This window comes from Pongo pygmaeus, chromosome 21, assembly GCF_028885625.2.
Source record: "Pongo pygmaeus isolate AG05252 chromosome 21, NHGRI_mPonPyg2-v2.0_pri, whole genome shotgun sequence".
NCBI lineage: Eukaryota > Metazoa > Chordata > Mammalia > Primates > Hominidae > Pongo > Pongo pygmaeus.
Genome location: NC_072394.2, coordinates 30,803,387 through 30,829,390, shown reverse-complemented (window position 1 = coordinate 30,829,390; position 26,004 = coordinate 30,803,387). Strand labels below are relative to the sequence as shown.

General features: G+C 49.0%; 1 protein-coding gene across 2 annotated transcripts; it reads left to right on the top strand.

The window, feature by feature from the left end:
• Nucleotides 1-2: 2 nt before the first annotated feature.
• VPS16 (VPS16 core subunit of CORVET and HOPS complexes) lies at nt 3-25,788 on the top strand. 2 transcript variants are annotated; one of them, XM_054466632.2, is made up of 24 exons: nt 3-130; nt 18,797-18,885; nt 19,129-19,226; nt 19,314-19,442; nt 19,524-19,668; nt 19,823-19,938; nt 20,045-20,167; nt 20,300-20,355; nt 20,690-20,779; nt 20,880-20,974; nt 21,129-21,205; nt 21,665-21,796; nt 21,893-22,020; nt 22,152-22,187; nt 22,378-22,486; nt 23,013-23,147; nt 23,243-23,351; nt 23,429-23,526; nt 23,611-23,718; nt 24,033-24,110; nt 24,203-24,372; nt 24,454-24,550; nt 25,268-25,371; nt 25,486-25,788. In XM_054466632.2, the coding sequence occupies exons 1-24, from the start codon at nt 78-80 to the stop codon at nt 25,628-25,630; spliced, it is 2,520 nt and encodes an 839-aa protein (XP_054322607.1). In that variant the 5' UTR covers nt 3-77; the 3' UTR covers nt 25,631-25,788. The 2 variants fall into 2 exon arrangements, with proteins under 2 accessions (XP_054322607.1, XP_063515611.1); XM_063659541.1 differs by having other exon boundaries at nt 24,454-24,589.
• Nucleotides 25,789-26,004: the final 216 nt, after the last annotated feature.

Sequence of the window (26,004 nt, the reverse complement as noted above, 5' to 3'; positions counted from 1 at the left end):
GAAGCGGAAGTACCGGCCTGGAGCCCGCTCTAGGTGGGTGTCCCCTCGGTGCTTCCCAGCTGCCGTCTGCACCAGCCATGGACTGCTACACGGCGAACTGGAACCCACTCGGGGACTCTGCCTTTTACCGGTGAGCTGCCCCGCCCTCCCGCCCACGGCCTGGCTTACCCTGCTCTCCCGCCGGCTGGAGTCTCCCGGCGGCGCTTGCCCCCGTCACTACTGGCGCTGGGGTCCGCCCCGCGCCGGCTCTCCCCGAGCGTCTGCCACTTAGCGCACAGCCGCCTTTGGGCAAGGAGCCGGGCCTTCCCCTGCTCCAGAAAAGGAAACTGAGGAAAGCACAGTGGTCACCCCGAAGCCCAGGTCTGTTAGCCTCCGGAAAGATGCTCAGATCTCGCTGAGGGAGGCAGCTCGCGGGTGACAGGGAGTGCCCAGTCTCCTGCCGGAAAGTGCTGCTGAAGTCAGACCACAGGGGCGCTCCGAGGGGGGCGGGATCGCACGGCGGGCGGGGTAACAGTGCTGACCAAGGCTGGGAAAAGGGGGCGAGTCGTCCGTGAATCCCGGAACAGCGGAAGTGGGAACCCCTGGGTTAGGGCAGCCCGCCCATGGGAGTTGTAGAGTCCTAAACCACGGATCTTTCTGAAGTGTAAACCCGTTACATCGTTACCCAGATTAGGATTTTCCCATAGCTTCCTTAAAACTACGAACTTCTCGTGGAACTATAAGGCATCTATAAGGCAGCCCGTTTGTCTCTCCAACCTCATCTACCGCTCTCCTACCCAAATCTTGCGTTCCAGCTGCGCAGAATTACGAGGCCCTAACCAGTCTGCAGTTTTTGTGGATACTGCCATTTCTCTCTATCTCACTGAAGAATTTTGCGCATCCTTCAGGACTTAGTTCAAGAGTTCTTTCTGGAACTGTGCCTGATTCTCCCCCAATAGAATCCTGTGGGCCTCACTGGGCCCAGTGCTAGGGTCTGTTAGGTATGGCCTATTTGTATATTTAGGCGACATTTGTATAGGTTTCTTCTGCTAAACCAGGCTCCTTCAGGGCTGAAAGCATTTTTTTTTTTTTTTTTGACAGTGGCTTCCTCTGTTGCCCAGGCTGGAGTGCAGGGGCACTCGGCTCACTGCAACCTCCGCCTCCCGGGTTCAAGGGATTCTCCTGCCTCAGCCTCCCGAGTGGCTGAGACTGCAAGCCCCCGTCACCACGCTCGGCTAATTTTTGTATTTTTCGCTAGAGGTGGGGTTTCACCATGGTGGCCAGGCTAGTCTTGAACTTCTGACCTTAAGCAATCTATCCACCTTGGCCTCTCAAAGTACTAGGATTACAGGCGTGAGCCACCGAGCCCGGCTAAAAGCATGTTTCTTGCTTCTCTTTATCACCAGTGCATATTTAGAACAGTGCTTGCTATGTAATAATTGCCCGTTAAAGTTTTTTAAAAATATTTTACTGGGCCGAGCTTTGTGGCATGTACCTATAGTCCCAGCTACTGGAAAGGCTGAGTTAGGAGGATCACTGGAGCCCAGAAGTTTGAGGGTGTAGGGACTGGTGATAGAACCTATGAATAGCCACTGCACTCCAGCCTGGGCAACATAGCATACTCCCTCTGAAAAATTAAAAATATTATTTTAAGCCAGGCGCAGTGGCTCATGCCTGTAATCCCAGCACTTTGGGAGGCCGAGGTGGGAGAATCGCCTGAGGCCAGGAGTTTGAGACCAGCCTAACCAACATGGTCAAACCCTGTCTCTACAAAAATTAGCCGGGCATAATGGCAGGTGCTTGTAATCCCAGTTACTTGGGAGGCTGAGGCAGGAGAATCGCTTGAACCCGGGAGGCGGAGGTTGCAGTGAGCTGAGATAGCATCATTGCATTCTAGTCCAGGCAACAGAGTGAGACTCTGTCTCAAAATATATATATGTTATGGATTGCAAGTAAAGATCACAAAGACATTGCATGGAGGTCTTTACTTAAATAGAAGACATTTGTTTGTGCTAATGAAACTATATACCATTCTCATTGACGTATTAAAACTTTTAAATGTAATTTTTGGTACCTAATGTGATATACTTCCTAGATGGACAACTGCCCTGTGGCAGTTTTTAAAGACCTGTTGCATTTGTTGTTTATTTATAATTGTCTCTTAGAAATATGCCTGTGCAATTGGCCGAGTGTGGTGGCTCATGCCTGTAATCCCAGCACTTTGGGAGGCCGAGGCAGGCAGATCACGAGGTCAAGAGTTTGAGATGAGCCTGGCCAACATGATGAAACCCCGTCTCTACTAGAAATACAAAAATTTGCCGGGCGTGGTGGCACGCGCCTATAATCCCAGCTACTCGGGAAGCTGAGGCAGGAGAATTGCTTGAACCTGGGAGGCGGAGGTTGCAGTGAGCCAAGATCGCACCACTGTACTCCAGCCTGGGCAACAGAGCAAGACTCCATCTCGGGGAAAAAAAAAAAAGAAAAGAAATATGCCTGTGCAATATGAAAAAATTGCAAAAACTTCTTTAAAAATCCATAAATTCAGTAGAAAATGATTTCCGCTTGTTTCTGTGGAGAAGGGATTTCAGCTGACAAAGGTAGCCATGTCATTTAGTATTTACACACCAGCTAGTTGACACAACATTCACTTTTAAAATATCAACTTTACTTGTATTATTTTGAAGATACCTGTTGCCTACCCAGGCTTATTAAATCAAAGAGTACTGCAGACATTGACCTCATTACCACAGAGCTCTTATTTATCAGATGTAGTCTTTGCTTTGTTGACATGTTAATAAGGTTTTAAAAGAATGTATGTGTTGGGTGCATGCCACAGATACAACCTGAATGATTAACCTACTCTTACCTGTGCTGTACTGCCAGAAAGGATTAGGGGTCTAAGGCTTGCTGGGGAGGATATTTATGTTTTAAGTTGCTAACAGCTATTGAGCCTTTCTTATGTACTAAACATACTAAGTACTTTGTGTGTTTTAACTTGCTTAAGCCTTACAATCCCATGAGGTAGGTATCATCTTACTCATGAGGAGGCCAAGGCACAGAGAGGCCAGGTTATACAACTAGTGACCAGGTTACACAGCTATTGAGTAGTGGAGTCAGGCTTTGAACCCAAACAGGTTCTAAACCTCTGTTAAAAAATAGGATTTTGGGGGTGGGCAGGTTACCAGGAAAATATAAGAGCATGTTTCACCTTTTCCACCAGAAAGGAAATGCTTTGAGAGCAGGTACTTAGTTTTGTTCACATGTGTGCATAGCTTTATGCATAGGCAGGACTTGATACATGTCTGAGTCAGTGAATGAATGATAAAACAGGTGGCAGACATTGCATTTCAAGTCCTATCTGCCTGATAGGATTCTTTTGCATTGGGAAGAGTATTCTGGAGAACCCACTCAATTTGGGAAGGCAAGGAGGAGAAACGGTGACCAGTTCTTATGGGACTCCAGAAGTTAAGCCATTTTTTTAATCCTAAAAATGCAACTTGGGCTAATCTAATTAATTGATTTGTCCCATCCCTTTGGCAGGCTGAGCCACTATGATAAAACAGATGTGGAAGGGTTCTGCCTGCCATCATAGAGCTTACAGCCAGCAGGTGAGACAGCTGATAATCACTCAGTATTTGTTTGATCATAATCACTATAAAGAGAGGTATAGGAGCAAATAACCTAAGAGAACATGTTACAGACTCTGGGAGTCAAAGGTAGAGAAGACACTCTGAAAGAAGTAATAATACCCTATCCAGGGCATGAGTAGATTTAGGTGCAGGAAGTGGGATGGAGGTGGAGAAGAGCATATACACAAAAGTCTTGAGGCAGGAAGGACTGAGGCATGCACAGTGACCTAAAGAGAGCCAGTGTGGCTGGAGTGCTGTAGGCAACAAGAAGAGGACATGGATGAAGTTGATGCCCTTCGTGTAGGGGTCACACCCTGTAGGGACGTGTAGACCACCGTTACCTGAAGAAGGATGGGAAGCCTCAATTAAAGGATCTTAACAAAAGGTTGATGTAATTGGATTTGCAAGGGGTGTGTGTGTGTGTGTGTGTGTGTGTGTGTTTTTAAGTTCCTTTTGTAGGTAATGCTGGGGAAAAGTTGGAAGGAACAAGCAAAATGGAAGCAAGGGAGATGGTTAGGAGCCTGATGGAACAGAACAGGAAAAAGTTGAGGATGGCCAGTACTGGGGGTGGTGATGGTGGAGGTAGAGAGAAGGGGCCAGTCTCAGAGATTTAGAGGTAAAGTGGAAGAAATTCGTAATGATTGCACTTGGTGGGGAGGAAGGAGAGAAAGGAATCAAGGATGACTTGGATTTGGGGCTTAAATAAAATCATGAGACAGGAAGCGTGAATTTGGCAGGGAAGGAGGTGAGCTTGGTTCTAAATACATTGAGTTTCAAGTACTAAGAAGCATCTTATGGTAAAAGAAAAGGCGAGTTAAGATACATTATATACTCCTGAAATTATTTTTAGAAGGAAGAGCAACTATTTAAGTAGTTATATTTTTGTTTCATTTTGTTTTTTTGATATATAAACATGAACTTTTTTTTCAAAAAAATCAGCTGTGTGTACTGGCACGCACATGTAATCCCAGCTACTTGGGAGGCTGAAAAAAAAATGAACATTTTAAAAAATTGTGGTTAAATATACATGATATAAAATTTACTCTCTTAACCATTTTTGAGTGTACCCTTTAGTAGTGTTAAGTATATTCACGTTGTTGTGCAACCAGTCTCCAGAACTTTTTCATCGTGCAAAACTGAAATTCTATACCCTCAAACAACTCCCCATTTCTTCCTCCCTCCAGCCCATGGCAACCACCATTCTATTTTCTGTCTCGGTATTTTGACTACTCGAGACTCCTTATGTAAGTGGAGTCATACAGCACTTATCTTCCTGTGACTGGCTTATTTCACTTAGCATAATATCTTCAAGGTTTATCCATGTTATAGCATGTGTCAGAATTTTCTTCCTTTTCGAGGCTGAATAATACTCCATTGTATGCATATACCACATTTTGCTTATCCATTTCATCTTTCCGTGGACACTTGGGTTGCTGGTAGCCCTTGGCTATTGTGAATAATCTGCTGTGAATGTGGGTCTACAAATATCTATTCAATATTTTCTGTACTCCGCTTTTTTTTTTTTTTTTTTTTGAGATGGAGTCTCGCTCTGTCACCCAGGCTGGAGTGCAATGGTGCGATCTCAGCTCACTGCAACGTCTGCCTCCCGGGGTCAAGTGATTCTTCTGCCTCAGCCTCCTAAGTAGCTGGGATTACAGGCGCCCACCACTGCACCTGGCTAATTTTTGTATTTTTAGTAAAAATGGGGTTTCACCATGTTGGCCAGGCTGGTCTCGAACTCCTGACCTCAGGTGATCTGCCTGCCTCGGCCTCCCAAAGTGCTGGGATTACAGGCATAAGCCACTGCACCTGGCCTCTGTACTCCGCTTTTAATTATTTTGGGTATATATCCAGAAGTGGAATTGCTGGATCATATGGTAATTCTATGTTTACTTTTTTCCATAGCAGCTGATGTACCGTTTTACATTCCCAGCAACAATGCTCAGGAGTTCTTTAGTAGTATATGTTTTTGAGACAGGCTGGAAACAAGGGATTGCAGGAGTGACAGGGAACTCTCTTTAGGGCCTGGGATTTGGGAATTACTGGATTATACCCCAAGGCAACCAGGTTATACCTAACATGCATCTTCCTCCCTAATGGTCTGATATCTTAGCTTGGACAGGCTGGAGATCATCTATTTTCACTCAAGGGTCTTCTCACACCCCAGTAGACCATGCTTCTCCAGCAGTTCAGCTGCCCTGCCACAGGAATTTCCTCACTATTTCCACCAGGGGACTGGAATTGAGGCTACCAGCACCTAACTACATCCTTAGGTTTAACAATTTCCTGGTATTCAATTCCAAGGTCCATTTACTGCTGCTGAGATTTCCACTTCTGGGACCTAGGAGTGGAGCAGAAAGATGGGGCTGGCCTTCCTCACTAAGAGTGTGGCCTCTCTTCACAGAGTCCTCACCCTTAGGCTTTTCTGAGAAGCTGCCCTTCACTCTGCCCATCCATACCCTGTGCTACCCTCCAGGCACAGTTTGAGTCACCTCACTGTCCTCTAGAAGCCCACTTTACCTCTAAGGCTTCAGGAGGTGGTCCATACGTTATTGCTTTTCACTCCCTGACCTTTACTTTTGTACCCCTTTAGGGGGTCCATTGTGTCTCCTTCCCAGCTGGTCGGTGTTGTGTCGCTGCTGACATCCTTGACCAACTGCATTGCTCCCTGATTGTTGTTTTAGCCCACAGCCTCCTAGGCATCCCAGCTCTTGCCACCTTCCAGGGAGACTTAAGTGGCCACCTGGCTTCATGGTTCTATGACCTCTACTCAAGTGATTTTATCCATCTCACCCACCCTCTCCCTGGATCCCATCCCACCCTTGTGCTCATCCAGAACTGCTCTACCTCTGAAATGCTAAATTCAAACTGCCCCCTCTATTTTTTTTTTTTTTTTAAGACCGACTCTTGCTCTGTCGCCAGGCTGGAGTGCAATGGCATGATCTCGGCTCACTGCAACCTCCGCCTTCCGGGTTCAAGCAAATCTTCTGCCTCAGCCTCCCAAGTAGCTGGGATTACAGGCATGTGCCACCACACCCAGCTAATTTTTGTATTTTTAGTAGAGACGAGGTTTCACCATGTTGGCGAGGGTGGTCTTTATCTCCTGACCTCATGATCCGCCTGTCTCGGCCTCCCAAAGTGGTGGGATTACAGGCGTGAGCCACCACGCCCGGCCCCGCCCCCTCTCTTAACATAAGCTCCTGTCTGCACTGATACTCTAATACCTCCCCATGATATACCCATCCTTCAGCCTCCTCAGGATCCTCATTCGTGGAGCCCTCTGTTCTCTTGGTGTTTACATGCAGAACCCCCTTTTGTAGATGTTTCCCTCTCTGCCCACCTTAGAGTACAGCCACAGTCAGTTGCTTCAGTTTTTTTCTTGCCCTTTCCCTAGCAACCTTGATCCTTTGTCCTTTGGTTACCCCTGCACGGTGCAGAACTGCCTTCCAGTGCACCAGCCTCTCACCACCTCTGTACATGTACCCAGGCTGATGAGCACTGCCATGAGGTTCACATAGCAGGCAGGTTGGGACTGCTACACATCCACAGGCACCAAACCCAACTGGGGTCCCACAACCCTATTATATGGAGTCAGCCTGCATTCACTCACCACAAGGGCTCTACTTCTATTTATTTTTAGTTTTTAATTTTAATTTTTTAGAGACAAAGTCTCACTCTGTCACTCAGGCTGGAGTGCAGTGGTGCAGTCTTGGTTCACTGCAGCCTCGACCTCTTGGGCTCAGGTGATCCACCCACCTCAGCCTCTCAAAGTGCTGGGATTACAAGTGTGAGCCACCATGCCTGTCTGAAGCAACATTTTTGTAAGGTTGTTATCAGGTGTAATAGTGAGCGGAGCCACTCCCACTTCCACCTCTTGAATCTAGGCCCCAAATGGAGGAGATAACACCATATAATCATCTCTGATTAAAAGCATAGGCTGCATCCTATAAGAAAGAACCCCACCCTTTTAAGGACATTGTCTTGCAATTGGTGCTAAAACCAAGTTGTCAGTAAATTTAGGTCAGCCACTTGTGAGTGATGGGGTATAGGGTAAGGCCAATTGATCCTATGGCCGTGAGCCCACTGCTACCTTTCTTTGCTATGAAATGAGGTCCTTGATTAGCTGCAGTGCTTTGCAGATGCCACAGTGCTGGATAGAGCATTCTGTAAATCCACAAATGGTGGGTGCTGGAAAACACATTGCAGACAGGAAAGGCAAATCCACATTCAGAATATGTATCTGTTCCAGTGGGGATAAGTCATTGCCGTCTCTGAAATGGAAGAGACCCAATATAATCAACTTGTAGGCTGGTTCCTCCGGGAATGGTGCCATATTGGGGTCATGTATTGTCTTTGCTATTGGCAGCATTACGTGGATTTGGGAGGCTTCTAAGACAGCTACCCCAAGTTAGGTTAGCAGGGGTTTCAAGGAAAAGCTAGTCTGCTTGGAGACAAGAAGGCTTCCCTCTGGTAAGGGAAGCTCAGAATGACCTGGGAGTTCAAGATTGTCAGTTTCATGTGGATCTAACCAGATATCCCTCTTCCAAGTTTCAGGATCTCATTGTTTCCTATCAGTACCCTAATTTTCACATGAGAAATGGTGTGTTGGGGGAATTCAACTGTTGTAATTCAACAACTCACACAAATTTGTGTTTGATTTTCAGCAATAGCAGCTATGTGGCTACAAGGAATAAGTTTCTTTTTTTTTTTTTTTTTGAGGCGGAGTTTTGCTCTTGTTGCCCAGACTGGAGTGCAGTGGCACGATTTTGGCTCACTGCAACCTCTGCCTCCTGGGTTCAAGCGATTCTTTTGTGTCAGCCTCCTGAGTAGCTAGGATTACAGGCATGCGCCACCACCAGCTAATTTTGTATTTTTAGTAGAGACAGGTTTCTCCATATTGGCCAGGCTGGTCTTGAACTCCTGACCTTAGGTGATCTGCCCGCCTCTGCCTCCCAAAACGCTGAGATTACAGATGTGAGCTACTGCACCCGGCTGAAATAAGATTTTTTGTTGTTGTTGCGGCAGGTGGGGGGGGGAGCTGTTAGAGAAGCCTTCTGCTTCTCAGAACATGACTCAAGCTGAATGTTAACAAACCTGAGATCACTTTCTCTTTGAAAATGTTCAAGTGCACTCAAAACAATCCATCCCATGCCACCATCTATAAAGTCATCATTACTGCCACACTGGCAAATATAGAAGTCACTCCTAAGCACATGTTTCAGTTACCATTTCACCACAGTAAACTGCAGGCTTGATGAACTGTGATGCAAGTGCATACAATGGGTTATAGCATCAGTTTTCCATTGACAAAGAGCTCAACACCAAGCCAGTTCCGAAATCCCATCTTTAGGGGGTCTATCTTCTGGGACTATTCCTTCTATACCAAGTCTGTACCAGTCTGGGTCAAGTCAGAAGACTTAACATGGGAAGTTTAATATAAAGAATTATTGGACTGGTGCGGTAGCTCATGCCTGTAATCCCAACACTTGGGGATACCAATGCTGGTGGGTCAGCTGGGGTCAGGAGTTCGAGACCAGCCTGGCCAACATGGCGAAACCCCATCTCTAATAAAAATACAAAAAATTAGCCAGGCGTGGTGGCAGGCACCTATAACCCCCAGCTACTTGGGAGGATGAGGCAGGAGAATTCCTTGAACCTCGGAGGCAGAGGTTGCAGTGAGCCGAGATCGTGCCACTGCACTCCAGCCTGGGCAACAAGAGCGAAACTCTGTCTCAAAAAACAAAACAAAACAAAAAGGCCGGATGCAGTGGCTCATGCCTGTAATCCCAGCACTTTGAGAGGCCGAGGCGAGCAGATCATGAGGTCGAGAAATTGAGACTATCTGGCCAACATGGTGAAACCCCATCTCCGATAAAAATACAAAAATTATCTGGGTGTGGTGGTGTGCACCTGTAGTCCCAGCTACTTGGGAGGCTGAGGCAGGAGAATCGCTTGAACCTGGGAGGTGGAGGTTGCAGTGAGCCGAGATTTTGCCACTGCACTCCAGCCTGGCAACAGAGCAAGACGCCATCTCCAAAGAAAAGAAAAAGAAAAAGAAAAAAAATTATTTAACTGTGATAAAGGAGTATATGATGTGGCTGGACATGGTGGCTCACGCCTGTAATCCCAATACTTTGGGAGGCCATAGCAGGCAGATCACACAAGCCCAGGAGTTTGAGACCAGCCTGGGCAACATGGTGAAACCCCATCTCTACACAAAAAATTAGCTGGGCATGGTGGTGCGCACCTGTAGTCCCAGCTACTCAGGAGGCTGAGGTGGGAGAGTCACCTGAGCCCTGGGAGGTCATGGCTACAGTGAGCCAATTGCACCACTGCACTGTAGCCGGGCGATAGAGTAAGACTGTCTCAAAAAAAAAAAAAAAGAGAGTATGAGATATAAGAAAAAATTTGATAGCCAGGGGCCAAGGAACAGTACCCAAGGAATGACAGACTTGGAAGAGGGAGCCAGTCTTCAGGCTAGGGTTCAGACCTCATTGGAAAAATACAGTTGCAGCCCACTGGATGGCAGAGAAGTTGGTTTGCCCAGGTTAGAGCTGGTCTATAATACCAGACAAGCAAGAAGCAACCCTCTGGGGCCACAAGGGATATGAAGACGTAGGCAAGCTGCAACTCTTAGCCTGGGGTGTTGGGTGTGCGGTGTGAATGGGAGTGCTGGTGCAGGCAGGAGGCCTGCAACACACAGTGTCAATATGGCAGGCTAGGCCAGGCATGGTGGCTCACGCCTGTAATCCTAGCATTTTGGGAGGCAGAGGTGGGCGGATCACCTGAGGTTGGGGGTTCGAGATCAGCCTGACCAACATGGAGAAACCCCGTCTCTACTAACAATACCAGTTTGAGACCAGCCTGGCCAATGTGGTGAAATCCCATCTCTACTAAAACTACAAAATTAGCTGGGCATGGTGGTGCATGCCTGTAATCCCAGCTACTTGGGAGGCTGAGGCAGGAGAATTGCTTGAACCTGGGAGGCAGAGGTTGCGGTGAGCCGGTATTGCACCATTGCACTCCAGCCTGGGCAACAAGAGCAAAACTCCATCTCCAAAAAAAAAAAAAAAAAAAAAAAAAAAAAAAACCAGGCTGGGTGTGGTGGCTCACGCCTGTAATCCCAACACTTTGGGAAGCCGAGGCGGGCGGATCACAAGGTCAGGAGATCGAGACCATCCTGGCTAACACGGTGAAACCCCGTCTCTACTAAAAATACAAAAATAATTAGCTGGGCGTGATGGCAGGCTCCTGTAGTCTCAGGTACTTGGGAGGCTGAGGTAGGAGAATGGTGTGAACTCGGGAGGTGGAGCTTGCAGGAGCCGAGATTGTGCCACTGTACTCCAGCCTGGGCGACAGAGCGAGACTCTGTCTCAAAAAACCTATGGCTGGGCGTACAGGTGTGCAGAGGACGTTGGAAACACTAGTGCACAGGCAGAATGCAGCCAGTGGCCAGGCATCTTGGTATAGAGAGGAAGTGGGGACCTGGTGTGGGCAGGAAGCCTGGAGTGCAGCGTCTGTCGAGACAGCTTGAGAAGGTGATCTGGAAAGTGCTGCGATGTTGCTGAGGGACCATGCTTTGTGGATGCGTGGCTGGGGCGGAGCAGTACTAGATATTCTCACACCCTGACTGCTGGCTGACCACCAACACTGGAAGCACAGGAGGGCCCCTTCCTAGTGCAGTGTCCTTCCAGCGCCCTCTGCTGAGAAAGCTTAACATGCTCACTATAAAGGAGAAATGTTTAAAGGAATGCTGACCATTACCACAGAACATGGGTTAAAGGGTGAATTTGGAGCTGAGAGGCAATGCGTTGATAACTGGCATGCTAGATTTGTATGAATATCTATTTTCCTATCAGATGTTTTTTCACCCAATGATTTTAGTTATAGAATGTCAAAAGAAATGCATATGGGTTGTAAATTCAAATAATGCCAAAGTATATACAGACATACTTTGGAGATATTACGGGTTCAGTTCCAGACTACAACAAAAAAATGAATATTACAAAACACATCACATGAATTTTTTTGGTTTCCCAGTCCATATAAAAGTTTTATGTTTACAGTATACTGTAGTATATTAGGTGTGCAATAGCATTATGTCTAAACAAATGTACGTAACTTAAAAATACTTTATTGCTAAAATATGCTAGTGATTATCAGAGTCTTAAGCAATGTGTAGTATTTTTGCTGGTGGAGGGTCTTGCCTCAATGGTGATGACTACTAACTAACCTGAGTTGTGGTTGCTGAAGGTTAGGGTGCCTATCATAATTTCTTAAAACAACAATGAAGTTGCCACATCAGTGGGCTCTTCCTTTCATGAAAGATTTCTCGGTAGCATGCAATGCTGTCTGATAGCATTTTATCCACAGTAGAACTTCCAAAATTGGAGTTAATCCTTTCAAACCACGCCGATGCTTTATTAACTAAGTATATGTAATATGAATCCTTTGTTGTCATTTCAACAGTGTTCACAATAGTAGATGCCATCTCAAGAAACCACTTTCAGCTGGGCATGGTGGCTCACACCTATAGTCCCAGCACTTTAGGAGGCCAAGGTGGGTGGAGCACTTGAGGCCAGGAGTTCAAAACCAGCCTGGCCAACATGGTGAAACCCTGTTTCTACTAAAAATACAAAATTAGCTGGGTATGGTGCTGGGTGCCTGTAATCCCAGCTACAGGAAGCCTAGGCAGGAGAATTGCTTGAACCTGGGAGGCAGACGTTGCAGTGAGCTGAGATCATGCCACTGCACTCCAGCCTGGGTGACAGAGCAAGACTCTGTCTCAAAACAAACAAACAACAACAACAAAAAAACTCACTTTCTTTGCTCATCCATAAGAAGCAAATCCTTATTTGTTCAAGTGCTGAGATTGAAGCAATTCAGTCACATCTTTAGGCCTCACTTCTAATTCTTATTCTCTTGCTATTTCCACTGCATCTGCAGAGACTTCTACTGAAGTCATCCATGAGGATTGGAATCAACTTCTTCCAAACTCCTGTTAATGTTGATATTTTGACCTCCTCTCATGAATCATAAGTGTATTTTATTTTTATTTTTTTATTTTTTGGGACGAAGTCTCATTCTGTCGCCCAGGCTGGAGTGCAGTGGCATGATCTCGGCTCACTGCAACCTCCGTCTCCCGGGTTCAAGCGATTCTCCTGCCTCAGCTTCCTGATTAGCTGGGATTACAGGCACCCGCCACCACACCTGGCTAATTTTTATATTTTTAGTAGAGACAGGGTTTCACCGTGTTGGCCAGGCTGGTCTTGAACTCCTGACCTCAGGTGATCTGCCTCCCTCAGCCTCCCAAGATGCTGGGATTACAGGTGTGAGCCACCGTGTCCAGCCATGAATCAGAAGTGTTCTTAACGGCATCTAGAATGGTGACTCCTTTCCAGCTGAGATTGCACCACTGAAAACCTTTCCAGGCTTTCAATTTACTTTGTCCAGATCCATCAGAGAAATTACTAGCTATGGCAGCTATAGCCTTATAAAATGTATTTCTAGGCCAAGCACGGTCGTGCACACCTGCAGCACTTTGGGAGGCCAAGGTGTAAGAATCACTTGAGGCCAGGATTTCAAGACCAGCCTGGCGACAGAGTGAGTCCCCGTCTCTGCACACACACACACACACACACACACACACACACACACACACACACACACACACACACACACACACACACACACACACACACACACACACACACACACACACACACACACACACACACACACACACACAATTTTTTAGCCAGGCGCACTAGCATGCGCCAGTAGTCCCAGCTACTCAGGAGGCTGAGGCTGGAGGCTCACTTGAGTCCAGGAGTTTGAGGCTTCAAGGCTACCGTGAGCCATGATCACATCACTGCACTCCATCCTGGGCAACAGAGCAAGACAGTGTCTTTCTAAAAACAAAACAAAAAAAAACGAGAAAGAAAAAAATGTATTTCTTATATAAGACTTGAAAATTGAGGCCTGGCGTGGTGGCTCACATCTGTAATCCCAACACCTTGGGAGGCCGACGCAGGCGAATCACTTGAGGTCAGGAGTTCGAGACCAGCCTGGCCAACATGGTGAAACCCTGTCTCTACTAAAGAAATAGAAAAATTAGCTGGGCATGCTGGTGCATGCCTGTAGTCCCAGCTACTCAGGAGGCCGAGGCAGGATAATTGCTTGAACCCGGGAGGTGGAGGTTGCATTGAGCTGAGATTGCACCATTGCACTCCAGCCTGGGCAACAGAGTGAGACTCCATCTCAAAAAAAAAGAAAAAAGAAAATTGAAATCACTCTTTCCTTGATCCATGAACTGCACAATGGATGTTGTGTTAGAAGGCATAAAGACAACATTAATCTCCTTGTACATCTCCATCAGAGTTTTTGGGGGACCAGATAATGTTGTCAATGAGCAGTAATTTTTTTTTTTTTTTTTTTTTTTTGAGATGGAATCTTGCTCTGTCACCCAGGCTGGAGTGCAGTGGTGCAATCTCGGCTCACTGCAACCTCCGCCACTTGGGTTCAAGTGACTCCTCTGCCTCAGCCTCCCGAGTAGCTGGGACCACATGCGCACGCCACCATGCCCGGCTAATATTTGTATTTTTAGTACAGATGGGGTTTCACCATATTGGCCAGGCTGGTCTCAACTCCTGACCTTGTGAAGTGCCTGCCTCGGCCTTCCAAAGTGCTGGGATTACAGGCATGAGCCACTGCGCCTGGCCAATGAGCAGTAATGTTTTTAAAGGAATCTTGTTTTTTTTTTTTGAGCAGTGGGTCTCAACAGTTGGGCTTAAAACATTTAGTAAACCATGCTGTAAACAATGTGCTGTCATCTAGGCTTTGTTATCCCGTTTCTAGAGCACAGATAGAGTAGATTTAGCATAATTCTTAAGGGTCCTAGGATTTTCAGAATGGTAAATGAGCATTGTTCTCAACTTAAAGTCACTAGCTGCATTAGGCCCCAACAAGAGTGTCAGCCCTGTCCTTACACGCTTTGAAGCCAGGTGTTGACTTCTTTCTAGCTATGAAAGGTCTAGATGGCATCTTCTTCCAATATAAGACGGTTTTGTCTACATTGAAAATATGTTGTTTAGCCAGCCACCTTTGTCAATGATCTTCGCTAGATCTTCTGGATAACTTGCTGCAGGTTCTTTGTCAGGACTTGCTGCTTTACCTTGTGCTTTTATATTACAGAGATGATTTTTTCCCTTAAACCTCATGAACAAACCTCTGCTAATTTCAAACTTCTGCAGCTTCCTCACCTGTCTCAGCCTTTATAGAATTTAAGAGTTAGGGCCTTGCTCTGGATTAGGCTTTGGCTTAAGGGAATGTTGTGATCTTATACATAGTTCACTAAAACTTTCTCCTTACCAGCGAAAAGGCTACTTTGTTTTCTTATCATTCCTGTATTCACTGGAGTAGCACTTTTAATTTCCTTCAAGAACTTTTCCTTTGCATTCACAACTTGGCTAACTGGCACACGAGGCCTAGCTTTTGGCCTGTCTTGGCTTTCAACATGCCTTCCTCACTAAAGTTAATCGTTTCTAGCTTTTGATTTAAAGTGAGAGATTTGCCATTCTTCTTTCACTTGAACAGTTAGAGCGTTTTTAATTAGCCTAATTTCCACACTGTGTGTCTCAGGGAATAGGAAGACCTGAAGAGTGAGGGAGAGACGATCAGGGAATGGCTCGTTGGTGGAGCAGTCAGAACACATACAACATTTATCCGTTAAGCTCACCATCATGTATGGGTGCAGTTTGTGGCACCCCAAAACAATTATAGTAGTAACATCACTGATCACAGATCACCATATCAGATATAATAATAATGAAAAAGTTTGGAATATTGCGAGAATTACCAAATTGTGACACAGAGACATGAAGTGAGCACATGTGGTTGGAAAAATGACGCTGATAGATTTGCTTGACTCAGTGTTGCCACAAACCTTCAATTTGTAAAAATGCAGTAACTGCAAAGTGCAATAAAGTGCAACAAAATGATGTATGCTTGTAGTATAAAAGTGGACAGCTCTGCAGGTGTCTACCCCATCTACCACCCTCTCCAAAGGTAATCACTGTGTCTGGTTTAGTATGGAAGTCTCTTGAGCATTTTTCTGTATATTAACACAGAAGTAAAATAATGAAATAGCATTTATTGTGGTTCTCCCTATATGGCCCATAGTCTCGTTTCAAGTATCAATTTGCACCAATTTGAAATGCTATCTTTATTATTTGCTCAATTCTGAGATCTTTTCCTAGACTCCATCCTCTTCCATTGATCTGTCTGCACATTCCTGTGCCAAAATAATAGTTTTAATTAATTTTATATAGTGTGTGATATCTGGTATACATCTGTTCTCATATTTTCAAAATGTTCTTAAATATTTTGTGGTATTTCCTCTTTCAGATGATCTTTTCCCCCTATATGAACTTTTTTTCTTTTTCTTTTTTTTTTTTGGAAACAGAGTCTCCCTCAGTCGCCCAAGCTGGAGTGCAGTGGCACAGTTTTGGCTCACTGCAACCCCTCCCTCCCAGGTTCAAGCGATTCGCATGCCTCAGCCTCCTGACTAGCTGGGATTACAGGCATGCGCCACCATGCCCAGCTAATTTTGTATTTTTAGTAGAGATGGGGTTTCACCATGTTGGCCATGCTGGTCTCGAACTCCTGACCTCAGGTGATCTTCCCACCTCGGCCTCCGAAAGTGCTGGAATTATAGGCGTGAGCCACTGCGCCCAGCCCCCCATTTGAACTTCAGAATCAGTTTGTGCATTACCCCTCCACTGGCCGGATAATTGGCAGAAGGTGTTTATTGGAATTCCTGTACATTTATAGATCATTTTGGATATTGCTCCATGTTTTCTGTATCCTTGGAAAATATTTGATTTTGGAAAATTTTCATTAGATGTATTATTTGATATCTTATAGTTTTATTGCCATAATTATTAGGATCTCTTAAAAGTTGTATTTCTTTCTTTTTTTTTTTTTTGAGATGGAGTCTCACTCTGTCGCCCAGGCAGCTGGAGTGCTGTGGCACAATCTCGGCTCACTGCAACCTCTGCCTCCTGGGTTCAAGTGATTCTCCTGCCTTAGCCTCTGAGTAGCTGGGATTACAGGCACCCACAACCACGCCTAGCTAATTTTTGCATTTTTATTTTTATTTTATTTATTTGTTTATTTATTTATTTGTTGAGATAGAGTTTTGCTCTTGCTCCCCAAGCTGGAGTGCAGTGGCATGATCCTGGCTCACTGCAACTTCTACCTCCTGGGCTCAAGCAATTCTCCTGCCTCAGCCTCCCGAGTAGCTGGGATTACAGGTGCCTGCCACCACACCTGGCTAATGTTTGTATTTTTAGTAGAGACAGGGTTTCACCATGTTGGCTAGGCTGATCTCATACTCCTGACCTCAAGTGATCTGCCCACCTCACCTCGAAAAGTTGTATTTCCAATCGATTCTTGCTATGGTAAGAAAATTTCTTGGTATAGAAAATAGATTGATTTTTGTTGATCACCCTATGCCCTCTGTGAGAGTCTCAGATTCATTGTTCGCTAGACTACTTTGGGGTTTTTTGTTTTGTTTTGTTTTGTTTTTTTTGAGACAGGGTCTCACTTTGTCACCCAGGCTGAAGTGCAGTGATGCTGTCTTGGCTCACTGCAGCCTCAAACTCCCAGGTTCAAGCGATCCTCTTGCCTCAGCCCCCCAAGTAGCTGGCATGCTATTTGTAACTACAGGCATGTGCCATCACATGCAGCTAATTTTTGTATTTTTTGTAAAGACAGGGTTTATCCATGTTGCCCAGGCCGGTCTCGGTCTGCTGAGCTCAAGCAGTCTGCCTGCTTCGGCCCCCTAAAGTGCTCAGATTACAGGCATGAGCCACCTCACCCCTTACTTTGGATTTTCTAAGTAGACAATCACATTATTTGCAAATAGAAACAACTCTGCTCCTTCGTCAAAATATAAACATCTCTTTATTTTTTTTTCTTAAATTATGTTGGCTAGAACCACAACAAGGATGTCAAATAGTAGGTAATGATGGGCATATTCCTGATCATTAATGAGAAGGTCCCTGAAATGATACTGGCTGAAATGCCCTTCTTAAACACTGTCTTCTCTTAGCGTCCTGGAATAGTGCCCACTTCTTCTTAGTCCCTTTTGCCACCCCTTTTCCCCCGCTCTTGAGGTATGATGACATACTTCAAGCTCCCTACTCCGACTTCCCATGCAGCACACACTCGGTGATCCATGAGCATTTCACATTGCAATCGTCTCATGCCTGGTTGTGATTTGTGATTTGGTTGCCTGCCGTAAGCCAAGCATTGGCAGATTAACATGCCCAATCCAGGACTCCTCCCAGCACCATCTCACTGAAAAGCTCCTCTTGGATTTCTTTCAGGCACTGCTAACTCAGTACCTCTAAAACTAAGTTCATTGTCAATAAGCATAGAGCTGAACCCCTGGGTATAAAGCCCACACCCTGATTCATTAAGAACCAGAAATAGGCCAGGCACTGCAGCTCACATCTGTAATACCAGCACTTTGGAGGCCAGGGTAGGAGGATTGCTTGAGCCCAGGAGTTTGAGACCAGCCTGGGCAACATGGGGAGACTCCATCTCTACAAAAAATAGAAAAATTAGCCAGGTGTGGTAGTGCACCCTGAAGTTCCAGCTACCCAGAACGCTGAGATGGGAAGATCACTTGAGCTTGGGAGGTTGAAGCTGCAAAGAGCACCTCAGCCTGGGCAACACAGTGAGACCCTCTCTCAAAAAAGAAGGACTAGAAATAGAAGAAAGGCTTTCTTCTCTGAGAGACCTTTTCTGAGAGTCTCTTTTCCTGCTAAAGCTGGCCTGAGCCAGCCACTGCACTTTAGTTCTATCTCAGTTTGTGCCTTGGGTGTAGGCCACACAGCCTGCTTGGCTCAAGAGCTCCTGCCATACTTGGACACTTGCCCCAAGAACCACATCCTTCCCTGCCAACACCCTCTGCTCCCTCGCCTGCTGTCCCTAGGCATGCATGTGGTCAGTTCACCCAACTTTCTGGTCATCACCCTCCTCCCTGCCTCTGGGGGTAGTGGGTGGAGACTTCCTCTATGGCCTTGTGGAAGACAAATGGAGGCTTTAGGAATTCCTCTGGGGTTCACTCCATCCGGATGCAAGGTAATGAGGCTAATTTCTGCTCATCTCTGTGTGGGCAGGAAATATGAGCTGTACAGCATGGACTGGGACCTGAAGGAGGAACTCAGGGATTGCCTGGTGGCTGCTGCACCCTATGGGGGCCCCATTGGTATGTTGCCCCTCCACCACCACCTGCTCTGGGACTCTGGGATGAACTCAAGGTCCTTGATTCCTGGGGCCTTGCTGTCAGGTTCTTGTTGCCAGCCCCCACTCACCCTGCTGAGATGCTTTCACTTCTGGTTTTTGTGGGCCTGCTTCACATGGGGTGGACCTGGGGAGCCAGGATGTGAGGCCTGCTTCACATGGGGTGGGCCTAGGGAGCTAGGACAGAAGGTCTCTTCTCAAACTGCAGCACTGCTGAGGAACCCCTGGCGGAAGGAGAAAGCTGCCAGTGTGAGGCCAGTGCTTGATATATACTCTGCTTCCGGCATGCCTCTGGCCAGCCTGCTGGTGAGCACTTCTGACGGTTCCTGGGGCTCAGGGCTGGACAGGGTTTCCTCACCTGAGGACAGCCTCAGGAACCTCTCTCCCCTGCAGTGGAAGAGTGGACCCGTGGTGTCCCTGGGCTGGTCAGCTGAGGAGGAGCTGCTCTGTGTGCAGGAAGATGGTGCTGTACTGGTTTATGGGCTTCATGGTGACTTCCGGAGACACTTCAGCATGGGCAATGTAGGGGTCACAGAGGGCTGGGGAAGCGGGGTAGAGTTTATGACCCTGTAGCTCCCTTAACCCATGGCCCCCTTTCCTCAGGAAGTGCTCCAGAACCGGGTTCTGGATGCCCGGATCTTTCACACTGAGTTTGGTTCCGGAGTGGCCATCCTCACAGGGGCCCACCGCTTCACCCTCAGTGCCAATGTGGGTGACCTCAAACTCCGCCGGATGCCAGAGGTGCCAGGTAAGCCCTGATACCACTGAGATAGCCAAGCAGTACCCACAGATGTGCCTCTAGCCTGTGAGACCCATAAAAACAGAAGCTGTGGCTAGAGACCCATAGAAACAGAAACTGTGGGCCTTGGTCATCCTAACACTGTCCTTTTCCCTGGCCATAGGTCTGCAAAGTGCACCCTCCTGCTGGACTGCGCTGTGCCAGGACCGAGTGGCACACATTCTTCTGGCTGTGGGGCCCGACCTTTACCTCTTGGACCATGCAGCCTGCTCCGCAGTGGTAAGGGCCCTGAGTGGGAATGAAGTGGAGGGGCTGGGTTAGGCAATAGGAAGGCTCTGAAAAGTCAGTATGTATCTGTCCCACCCCTACCCTGGCTCTGCCTCAGACACCCCCTGGCCTGGCCCCAGGAGTAAGCAGCTTCCTACAGATGGCTGTCTCCTTTACCTACCGACACCTGGCACTCTTCACAGACACAGGCTACATCTGGATGGGGACAGCATCACTCAAGGTGTGATCCTGGGGCAACACAGGGGTACTGTGCCTTGTCCTGGGTACAAGATCTTTTGGAGATGCGGGGGGGCTTTTCGACTAGAATGGTGACTGCTGGGACAGGGCCATGACATTGCCCACACCATTTCAGGAGAAGCTATGTGAGTTCACCTGCAACATCCGGGCACCTCCAAAGCAGATGGTCTGGTGAGGATGGGGGTGTTATTGCTGGGGGTGTGGGTGAGACATAGCTTGCTTCCTGGGACAAGCAATTCCTTGATTCGTCATGTCTACTGGCCAAGCCTAGTGGAGTTTGGATCTTACCTTCTCTGCCATTGCACACTTGAAGGAAACCATTGTCCTCTGTGGGCCACAATTGCCTCGAGCTGAGGGCTCAGGGATAAGAGGGAAGTGGAGAGGTCAGTGTACAGTCAGTGATGCAAGTGTATACAGGCTGTCCCGAGGCAAAGGATTGTGAGCAGCCATGTGGGAGACATGGCCATGGGACAGTGTCTAGCCGGTGTGTATATGCTGCTCACAGGTGCAGCCGTCCTCGTAGCAAGGAGAGGGCCGTGGTGGTGGCCTGGGAAAGGCGGCTGATGGTGGTGGGCGATGCACCCGAGAGCATCCAATATCCTTGGAGGGCTGCCTGTATGTGGAGGGAGGGGAGGGGAGGGTTCACCTGCCCCGTCCCATCTGTAGGTGCTCTTAGGAGCCTTAACCAAGCTCAGGTTTGTGCTGGATGAGGACTCCTACCTGGTGCCTGAGCTCGATGGGGTCCGCATCTTCTCCCGCAGCACCCACGAGTTCCTGCATGAGGTTCCAGGTGAGGCCTTCACAAGGGCACCACATAACCCAAGGTGGGAACTCCTCGGCACCCCAGCTGTCCTGGGCCAGTGCCACAGAGCAGGAATAGGGTGTTGAGGCAGGGCTAAGGGTTTCCCTGCCTTTCTCCCTCACTCACCAACTCCCTTCCCCAGCGGCCAGCGAGGAGATCTTCAAAATTGCCTCAATGGCCCCCGGGGCGCTGCTCCTGGAGGCTCAGAAGGAGTATGAGGTAAAGCCCTGGGCTTCTCTCCCAGTCCCAGGATGGTTCCTCCTGCCCCTGCCCCTGCCCCTGCGTGGGCATGTGTGAGCATAGCCAGGTGACACCTGTCAAGAGAGAGGTCCAGGCAGGACACTGGTCTGGGCTGGGGAGGGCTGGCTCAGGTAAACTGAAGAGACACTGTGTCCTCCATGTGGTGTGATAGGGACAGGCAGAACATCCCCACTATCCCCACCCACTCTGGGTTACTATTGGGAGGAGTTCTCAAGGCCCCCCAAAGGCAGCTGTGGGCTGATACGGGATGATGTCTGTGGGCACCTCAGGTGGATTGAGTGGGCTGAGGGAGTTGGGGCTCCAGCCTGTGCAGCTCCTCCAACCCAGCTTATTTGAACCACAACCCAGAATGGTTAGGGGCCAGATGTGGGAGTGTTCTCTGTCATGATGCCCTGGCTCTGGACTGCTCCCCACCAGAAAGAGAGCCAGAAGGCGGATGAGTACCTGCGGGAGATCCAGGAGCTGGGCCAGCTGACCCAGGCCGTGCAGCAGTGCATTGAGGCTGCAGGACATGAGCACCAGCCAGACATGCAGAAGAGTCTGCTCAGGGTTGGCCTGGATGGCTGGGCTGGGGAGGGCGGGGCTGGGAGGGGGTGGGATGGGCAACAGGGAAGCTCTCTCCTATCGCCCTCTGGCTCTTCTCAGGCCGCCTCCTTCGGAAAGTGTTTCCTGGACAGATTTCCACCCGACAGCTTCGTGCACATGTGTCAGGACCTGCGTGTGCTCAATGCTGTTCGGGACTATCACATCGGGATCCCACTCACCTATAGCCAGTATCCCTGTGCATGCCAGAAGGGTACCGTACAGCCAGGGGTGGCAGGGGAAGGGGCTGGAGATGCAGTCTGCAGGTACCTGGCAAGCGGGGCTTATTCTCCAACTGGATCCTTAACCGAGGAAAATACAGATACAAGCAGCTCACCATCCAGGTGCTGCTGGACAGGTAGGGTAAGCCCAAGGGTGCAGTGAGGGGGCTGTCAGCGGGGGTGGGCATTACAGCCTTGGGTGGGGTCTTATGGTCACTGCTCCTGACCTATCTAGGATGTGGGAGGCCTGATGTGCAGGCTGATGCCACTCTGGTCTCTTTCTCCTCTACCTCACTCCTTGTATCCTTTACCCACCGGGTCTACCAGGCTTGTGTTGCGGAGACTTTACCCCCTGGCCATCCAGATATGCGAGTACTTGCGCCTTCCTGAAGTACAGGGCGTCAGCAGGATCCTGGCCCACTGGGCCTGCTACAAGGCAAGGATGTGGGATGGGGTCCAAGGGCATTTAGGGGATTCCAGGCCCTGGTGAGGTGGAGGAAATAGAAAGTGTAGAACTGGGCTGGGCACGGTGGCTCATGCCTGTAATCCCAGCGCTTTGGGAGGCCGAGGCGGGCGGATCATCTGAGGTCAGGTGTTCGAGACAAGCCTGGCTAACGTGGTGAAACCCCGTCTCTACTAAAAATACAAAATTAGCCGGGCATGGTGGTGCATGCCTGTAATCCCAGCTACCCGGGAGGCTGAGGCAGGAGAATCGCTTTCACCTGGGAGGCAGAGGTTGCAGTGAGCTGAGATTGCACTGCTGCACTCCAGCCTGGGCGACAGAGCAAGACTCTGTCTCAAAAAAGAAAGAAGGGGGGCAGAGGAGGAGGGAAAGAGAGAGAGAAAGAAGAAGGAAGGGAGGGAGGGAGGAAGGGAACTGAAGGGGTGGGTCCTCAGGGCTTACAGGAGTGGAGAGTGAGGAATGGCATCCAGATGTTTGTGACACCCCGCATCCCTTGCAGGTGCAACAGAAGGATGTCTCAGATGAGGATGTGGCTCGAGCCATTAACCAGAAGCTGGGGGACACGCCTGGTGTCTCTTACTCCGACATTGCTGCACGAGCCTATGGTTGTGGCCGCACGGAGCTGGCCATCAAGGTGTGGGTGCCCAGCCCTCCACAGACACTCTGATGTGGTTGTTCAGGGCCCCCATGCCAGCTCCTTCTCTCTGTGCCTGCCTTCTCACCTCACAGCTGCTGGAGTATGAGCCACGCTCAGGGGAGCAGGTACCCCTTCTTCTAAAGATGAAGAGGAGCAAACTGGCACTAAGCAAGGCCATCGAGAGCGGGGACACTGACCTGGGTGAGGGCAAGGCTGGGGGACCCCTGGGCTAAGTGGGAGCCTGGCTGGAGTTCCCACTCCACCTTATTCTCCTGCAGTGTTCACGGTGTTGCTGCACCTGAAGAACGAGCTGAACCGAGGAGATTTTTTCATGACCCTTCGGAATCAGCCCATGGCCCTGAGTTTGTACCGACAGGTGTGTGTAGTGGGCAGGGTTGTGGTGTAATCTTCTGAGCACTTGAGTTGGCCTTGCTGACTGATTGCCTGCCTGTGGCCCCAGTTCTGTAAGCATCAGGAGCTAGAGACGCTGAAGGACCTTTACAATCAGGATGACAATCACCAGGAATTGGGCAGCTTCCACATCCGAGCCAGTTATGCTGCAGAAGAGGTCTGAGATCCATGGGGCATGTGGGGCATGTGGGCTGGGGCTGTTGGTCCGGTTCCTTCAGGAATCTAGGCCTTCGTGTTGGGTGCACACTCCATCTGGTCCTCACTGTGAGAGAGACTCTGACGTGAGGCCAGGATGGGGGTTAGTGTCAGAGGAGCTAGCCATCCCTGTAGGACATCAGAGTGGTGCACCTAGCAGGCAAGGCTGACCCTGGCAACCTTGGGCACAGGGATGGGAGAGAAGACTGTAACCTGGGTGAGGAGGGCGAGGGTCCTACGTGCTGTGAGTTCAGGCCTTCCTTCTTGTCTTTGTAGCGTATTGAGGGGCGAGTAGCAGCTCTGCAGACAGCCGCCGATGCCTTCTACAAGGCCAAGAATGAGTTTGCAGCCAAGGTTTGGCCCACCTTTTTCCAAGAGCCTCCTCCTCTCCTGGTCTTCCCTCCTGGTCCCTCATCCCCATCATGCCTCATTATCCGGGTCCCCAGGCTACAGAGGATCAAATGCGGCTCCTACGGCTGCAGCGGCGCCTAGAAGACGAGCTGGGGGGCCAGTTCCTAGACCTGTCTCTACATGACACAGTTACCACCCTCATTCTTGGCAGTCACAACAAGCGTGCAGAGCAGCTGGCACGTGACTTCCGCATCCCTGACAAGAGGTAGGTGAGAGCCCAGGCTGCATATGGGTCCCAAGACCACCTGCCTCTCCTGCAACACCTCCAAGCCCAGCTTTCCTGCAGGCTCTGGTGGCTGAAGCTGACTGCCCTGGCAGATTTGGAAGACTGGGAAGAGCTAGAGAAGTTTTCCAAGAGCAAGAAATCACCCATTGGCTACCTGGTGAGGCAGGGTCCTCCCTCCAGCTCACTTCCAGTGAAGGTAGTCTTCGGGAGAGAGGGCTAGGCAGGGAGACAGATAGGATGGCCCGTTCATGCTCCTGTTCAGCTCCCCGCGTAGTTAGCAAGTGCTTCCTGTATACACATTTGTGGGCAGGCACCATCCGCTGTGTTGGGTGCACTGGAGGATGGGTCCAAGTTTGCCTGCCGATGTTACGGGGAGGGAGAATGAGCTGCTTTCCCCCAGGGAGGGCCACAGGGGGTGCTATGTGCTGGAGGGAAAGTCTTGTTTGAGGCGGGTGGAGGGGGGACAGGGAGGGTGCATATGGGAGGCAGTGGAGATACTGAGGGCTATTTTCTGTGGTGGGTAGTTCAGAGGTGTATAGGGCAGGTTTGAGAGTGTCAATCACAAGAGAACACAGGAAATGTGAGGGCTGGTGGCAGGAACGCCTGTTGCAAGGGGTAACGGTGGGTGGTAGAGCAGAAGCGTGGAAATAATTGGTCTCAAGGCTCTGACAGAGCTTTGGTTTAGGTGGTTTCTGCCCTAAGAATGTTGAGATCACAACTGTCTGTGCATGGGGGCTGGGGGATTATATGTACTGACGGGCGTATACATATAGAATATATATGGACGATGTATCCATTGCGCCTCTGCTCATAAGAGAGAGGACAGGAGGGCAGTGCGTTACCTTCTCCCTCCACCCGGTTCCTCTCCTCCAAGCCTTTTGTGGAGATCTGCATGAAACAACACAACAAATATGAAGCCAAGAAGTATGCTTCCCGCGTGGGTCCCGAGCAGAAGGTCAAGGCTTTGCTTCTTGTTGGGTGCGTCAATTGAGGGCCTGTGGGTGCTGGGTGGCTGAGCTGTGGGCTGGTGAGAGGCGGGGTTTGTGCCCTTGAGCAGCCCCAACACCGCCTCCTCTCTTGCTCAAACCACAGCGATGTGGCTCAGGCTGCAGATGTGGCCATCGAACACCGGAATGAGGCTGAGCTGAGCCTCGTATTGTCCCACTGCACGGGAGCCACAGATGGGGCCACAGCTGACAAGATTCAACGGGCCAGGGCACAAGCCCAGAAGAAGTGAGGAGTCCACCCTGTACATCTCGAGCAAGGGGTTCCTCCCCTAGCACCTGGGCTTGGCAGAAGGGCCATAGTTCATCCAGCTCCTCCCCTAGGGCAATGCTGAGGAGGAGGGGCGTGGTAGCAGGGCTGTCTGGTTTTAAATAAAGTTGGAACGCTTTAGAGTGCTTGTCTTACACAGTCCAGCCTAAGCAAAGGCAAGCTCAAGACAGGATCCTCCAGACACCACAGCAAAACTCCATGTGTTCCATTGTGTTGGGACTGGAGGTGGGGGCTTCTCCAGCCATACGTGCAAGTAACGTGTCCTCTCCACAGTTACCAAGGAAAGCTTTCTCTAGCTCACAGCTCCTAGGAAGATTATAGGGAGAGATGGCACAA

Coding starts and splice junctions, on each gene's coding strand:
- VPS16 (XM_063659541.1), top strand. CDS start 78: ATGGACTGCTACACGGCGAACTGGAACCCACTCGGGGACTCTGCCTTT. Junction 18,886..19,128: donor ACCCTATGGGGGCCCCATTG/GTATGTTGCCCC, acceptor CTCAAACTGCAG/CACTGCTGAGGAACCCCTGG. Junction 24,590..25,267: donor CCAGCTCACTTCCAGTGAAG/GTAGTCTTCGGG, acceptor CTCTCCTCCAAG/CCTTTTGTGGAGATCTGCAT.